Genomic DNA, 6,140 nt, shown 5'->3' with positions numbered 1-6,140 from the left:
ACAGATTAAAGCCGAGAATTATAGCGTATGGTGGAGATTGAATGAAAATGTTCGAAATCCCTAAAACAACTCTCACAATTTGACCCACAACGATACAACATGATAGGTTTCAACTTTTAATCTGTCATACACTCATCGATATAGGGACCATCTTCCTTGTCACATTATTGTGGGTGAATTTGGGGATCTAAATTGTGGATTTCTAATATTTCTCAAGATTAAATACGTGTATTGTGGGGTTCATATGTGGAATGAATGTGGACCACATATTGGTATTTCTAGGTAAAATTTTTGGGTATGTAGTATTATTGTGTTTTTGATAACTTGTCAGGGCAGACTAATCCAGTTGACAAATCTCACTGCCCACTAGCGCGGGGGGGGGGGGGGGGGGGGGTTTGTTGCAATTAAAGCAAGGGCAAAGTCCTATATGGACGGGCTCTAAGAAATTGTTTGCATCTAAGAGGCTTCAAACCTGAGACCATGAAGTGAGCACACCCCTAGGCCCTAGTCCTTGACTAACATGCCAATCTCTTGGGGTTTAGTATTACCTTGTTTAACATAGTAGTTTAGAAAATTTTCGAGCATAGCATTTTGGAAGGTTGCTGGGGAACTACTTCTACTTGGCTCACCATTCAGAATGGACATGGGCTCAAGACTTTGAGTAGATGAATGGTCATTTTGAACAACTTTTTTCTTTAAAGTTTATTTCCACTTGTTTTTGTTTTTGTACTTGTTTTTTTGGCTAAAAGGAACCATTCTCTTTCCCCAAAGCTAGTTTGGTTGTCCTGCTTTCACAATTTTTGACCGCATTATGTAAACAATAGATGCATAATCGTTATATGTAACAATGTAATAATGACAAATTATTTGGCATGGAACAAACTTGTTATGATTTTATCAAAGTTCAACTTGTAGAAGGCCGGATCATACTAATTTATAATAAATATTAAATGAAAAAGATGTCCTGATTATGGCTGTTAAGTGCTGTTGTTCAACTTAAATTCCTTATTCTCAAACAATTGGACATTACTTTGGTTCTTATCTTTGATTCAGACATGGGGTGCGGTTAAGCAATGATTCCCCCCCACCCAATTTTTTTTTTTGTTCAGATCTTCATACCAAAAGCTTTATCTTTTTTAAATTACTAAATTAGTTCTGGTGACGTGTACTTTGATTTCAGATACATATTTGGTTCTCCTTGGCACTTTGTTGGAATGGTGGATGTGAAGAATGCAACAGAAACTTGTCCTCCTGAGTCCTCTGGTGTACCATCGTTATCCTGCCATAATGAAGATCATTCAAACAATGAAGCTCCAATAAACCATGAAGGCATAAATGGAAAATCGGAACCTCACTGTGAGGGATCAGTAATGGATGATTCCAAATTAGCAATACAAGATGAAACAGGACACAACAACTATCACAAGACTCTGGTAGACGATCCTGAAATTACTGCTATGGAACATACTTTTGATGGACCCAAAGTTGAGCAGAAGGCTTTGCTTCTATCAGACAAGGATCTAGTGATATTGGAGCCTTGGCAAGAGGAAAATGTAATAGGCCTCTCAGAATCCATCCCATCATTTGCCTCAGAAGCAAGCCCAAATAATGCTTTGCTGCAATTTGTTCATGCTGATTCTGTTCACAGTTCCCATATGCAACCGAATGACACTTTTGATGGACCTGTACCTGAGCAGGAATCCTCCCTTGCATCAGCCAAGAAACCAAACATATTGGAGCCTCAAAAACAGGAAAATGTAACAGTTCTCTTGGAATCCATTCCATCATATACCTCAAATGCAAAACCAAACAATGCTTTGCAGCAGTCCATAGAAGGTGGTTCTGTTACCAGCTCCCATGTTCATGCTGATAATGTAATTATACAATCTGCCTCATCCCCTATAGTGAAAGACATCGAAAATGACCATCGTGTGGTGCTATCAAATGAGGTTGGTCAGCCCCAATTTGATGTTGCCAAGGCTTCCATTATAACAACAGAGATCATCGACCCTTCTAAACATCTTAAAAGGATCAACACAAACAAAGGTCTGATAGATACAGCAGCGCCTTTTGAATCTGTGAAAGCTGCTGTTTCCAAGTTTGGTGGAATTGTTGATTGGAAGGCACATAAAGTCCAGGCTGTGGAGGTATACTGTTTTCCAGGTTTATTCCTTCCGTTTATAGTTCTGTTCTAACCATATTATTGTAGCTTTGGTTGTCTAGTTAGTCCTTTAGTTTGACCAAGTTCGACTAACTTCTAACCATGGAAATTATTTACATCATTGCATGTATCAATCTCTGTGTATCTACCTTTTCCAATGCTGCTAGAGCAGCCAGAGAACAAAGAAAAAATATTTTATAAGTTTTGGTAATGTAAAATGTCTTGTATTTCTTATTACATGAAGAAATTGTAATGTATTTTTTTTTTACTCACTTCCAAATATTGTCTTTTTTTTTTTTTGAAGTAAATTATTGGCTTTGATAGGCCAATTTATTCCTTAGTATCCTTACTATCGTGGCAATGCACAAGACTGTGGGTTCCCTTTGAAGAGATGCATCTATACATATTCAAAAAAATAACTCAATATTTGTCCGCATCACTATGCAGAAACGCAAGATTATAGATCAGGAGCTTGAGAAAGCACATGAGGAGATTCCAATGTATAAGACACAGTCTCAGGCTGCTGAAGATGCCAAAATTCGCGTTTTAAAGGACCTAGATGGCACTAAGAGACTCATTGAAGAATTGAAACTCAACCTTGAGAGAGCACAGACAGAAGAGCAACAAGCAAAACAGGATTCTGAACTTGCCAAGCTCAGAGTGGAAGAGATGGAACAAGGGATTGCTGATGAGGTTAGTGTGGCAGCAAAGGCACAGCTTGAGGTTGCCCGTGCCAGGCATGCATCTGCTGTTTCTGAGCTGAAAACTGTGAAAGATGAGTTGGAAGAACTTCGTAAAGATTATTCTTTATTGGTGACTGAGAGAGACCTAGCTGTTATGAGAGCTGTTGAGGCTGTTTCTGCATCCAAAGAAGTTGAGAAGACAGTGGAGAAATTGACAATTGAGCTAATTGCCACAAAGGAATCTTTGGAGTCTGCACATGCTGCTCATCTGGAGGTAGAAGAACAAAGAATTGGTGTAGCTATAGTAAGAGAGCAAGATGCTGTCAATTGGGAAAAGGAATTGAAGCATGCAGAAGGGGAGCTGGAGAGACTAAACCAGCATATTTTGTCAGCAAAGGATCTCAAATCAAAGCTAGATACTGCTGCAGCTTTTCTTGCAGACTTGAAATATGAATTAGGAGCTTATATGCAATCAAAATTGAAGCCAGAAAATAATGATGAAGAGCACTTGAATGGTGACCCGGAAGAGGAACTGGAGAAGAGGACACACACAGAGATACAAGCAGCAATTGTTTTGGCCAAGAAAGAACTTGAAGAAGTGAAACTCAACATTGAGAAAGCCACATCTGAAGTAAATTGCTTGAAGGTGACAGCCACATCATTAGAGACGGAGGTGGAAAGTGAAAAGTCTGCTCTTGCAACCACTAGGCAGAGAGAAGGAATGGCATCAGTAGCAGTTGTATCTCTTGAAGCAGAGTTGAGCAAGACTAAGTCAGAGATTGTTGTTGTTCAGATTAAGGAGAAAGAAACAATAGAGAAGATGGTAGAGCTGCCCAAGCAATTACAGGAGGCAGCTCAAGAAGCAGATGAAGCCAAGTCATTTGCTCAAATGGCTCATGAGCATTTATGCAAGGCAAAGGAAGTAGCAGAGCAAGCAAAGGCTGGAGCAAGTACCTTGGAGAGTAGACTACTTGCAGCTAGAAAGGAGATAGAGGCTGCAAAGGCTTCGGAGAAGTTGGCATTGGCAGCTATCAATGCTCTGAAAGAGAGCGAATCAGCTCAAAGCACCAATGACATGGATTTGCCAGCTGGAGTAACTCTTTCTCTAGAAGAGTACTATGAACTCAGCAAGCAGGCCCATGACGCAGAAGAACAGGCTAATGTGAGGGTGGCCACTGCCATCACCCAAATTGAGGTAGCCAAGGAATCTGAGTTGAGAAGCTTGAAAAAATTAGAGGAAGTTAGCTGTGAAATGGGTGCACAAAAGGAAGCACTGGAAATTGCAATGCAGAAGGCTGAGAATGCGAAGGAAGGGAAGTTGGGTGTAGAACAAGAATTGAGAAAGTGGAGGGCTGAGCATGAGCAACAACGAAAAGCTGGTGATTCTGGTCACGTGGCAGTGAATCCTATTAGGAGTCCAAGGACAAGCTTTGAGGAAAAGAATGAATCGAAGAACTTTATCCAGTTGCCAGATGCTGTATCTATCTATCAGAGTCTGAGTCATAAGGCATTTCCGCCTGAAAGTAACACTGAAACCGATTCTTCCTCAGACGTTAAGGTTGCGAAGAAAAAGAAGAGGTCGTTCTTCCCTCGGATTTTCATGTTCTTGGGCAGAAGGAAGGCTGCTCATGCAGCCAAGTCAACATGATCTCCCATCAATGCTGGTACATGTGATCCTTGATGTTGTGTGCTGCCTTTACTTTTTGGGCAGTTTCTTGCAGTGACCAGAAAATGTGTACATTTTGACAGAGTTTCTCTATTGTACATGTTGGGTATGGTATATTCTTTGTATGATAATTTGATTGGATTATATATATATACTTTTTTTCTTTTTTATTTTATTTGATCAGAAATGTGATATTGTTTTTGACTGGAGGGTTTGGAAAGAGTTTATAAGTAATCTGTAATGCATCACTTGCTTGCGACACTAGAATGTCATTCTAGTTTATTTTGCTTGAGATTCTTACAAGTTTTGATCTAATGAAAGAATCTGGAGTTCTTTGGGAGCTGGTTTTTTTGGCGTTGTTTAGAAAATTGAAATTATGATTCTCTCATTTTGTGTAGCTGTGGCTATGGGTATACACAAGAAAGGTTATGCTATACAAACATAATTTTTGTATATAAATTACATAAAAGAATGTGGGTTTTTGTGATCTTTTAATTTAATTCTGGAGCTATGGTCCTAGTTCAAGAGGAGAGACCCATCCCTGAGTTACTCTTTTTTTTTTTAAAGATCTAATCAATTTGATGAGTTACTCCTAAAGGTTCAAATCAATGTATCCTCTATTTTGACTAATAAAGATGTTGATAGGTCATCTTTTAATAAAAAATAAAGAACTAAACGAAACACTAATTCTGTGGAACAATAGATTGTTAAGGTATTGTATCACAGGGACTGTGAGCTGAGTTGTAACAATTCGATTGGTAATTTCCAAATTTATTTGGAGAAGAGAGGATGATTGATTTTAACTGATAAGAATTTAAATCAAAACTAAATTAGTTGTGTGAATAAAAATGAGTTGTTTCGAATTTGGAGAGAGACTTAAGATCTCAAATATACTACTAATCGCATATTACATCATTTAAATATCCAATTCTAGTAAATTAGTGGCCTGGATAATAATGATGTATCTTAACTACAAGCTTTGATAACATCACCAAGAAGATGAGTATATTCAAAAAGTAGGCACGAATTATTTTCAGTTCGCATGAATTGTCCACACTAAATTAGGGTTGCGGCACGACTCATTTTCTCTAAGTATGACTCGTCTCACGGTTTGTATATATACAAAAGTAAACCAGTTATATGATCATGCATTCTCAATCACAGAAAATTGAATACATAAATCGAATGAAAAAATTGTTTGAAGAAAAGATCTAAAACGATCATACAATAATTATCTAAATCTAAAGAAAAACTAGAATTTAAATACAAAATTATATAATACTTGATTAGAATTTCATCTCGATCCTAAGAAGAAATGTTAGGCGCTCATGGAGAGGTTGAACACTTCAAGAGTAGAAGAGAACGCCATGGATTGATGATTGATCTTGCTTTTCTAGTTCTTTAGTCATTGTCTCTAGGGTTTCAGATCCCTAAAACAAGTTCCAAACTCTCTTTTTATCATCTCCAGTCAAATAAAAAAATATGTGCACACAAAACAAGACGTAAGATTTAAATATTCTGTTTGAGCAGATTGAGTCAAGGAGAAAACATGTTCACGAAATTCTACTCATGCAGTTACTGAATTCTACTCGAGCAGATTGAGTCTGTCAAGAAAGTTTCTCTTTTCACA

At 38.0% G+C, this 6,140-nt stretch overlaps 1 protein-coding gene across 1 annotated transcript; it reads left to right on the top strand.

Moving 5' to 3' along the window:
• Positions 1-1,811: 1,811 nt before the first annotated feature.
• Positions 1,812-4,574, top strand: LOC145816116 (protein WEAK CHLOROPLAST MOVEMENT UNDER BLUE LIGHT 1-like; the record flags this gene model as incomplete). The annotated part of the gene is made up of 2 exons (XM_082912363.1): positions 1,812-2,147; positions 2,609-4,574. Coding segments are annotated over 2 exons (2,220 nt in total), but the record flags the coding sequence as incomplete, so codon positions are not given.
• Positions 4,575-6,140: the final 1,566 nt, after the last annotated feature.

Source organism: Camellia sinensis, unplaced genomic scaffold (assembly GCF_055761805.1).
Source record: "Camellia sinensis isolate YWXY unplaced genomic scaffold, ASM5576180v1 Unanchor3, whole genome shotgun sequence".
Classification (NCBI taxonomy): Eukaryota; Viridiplantae; Streptophyta; class Magnoliopsida; order Ericales; family Theaceae; genus Camellia; species Camellia sinensis.
This window is presented reverse-complemented; position numbering and strand designations above follow the sequence as displayed.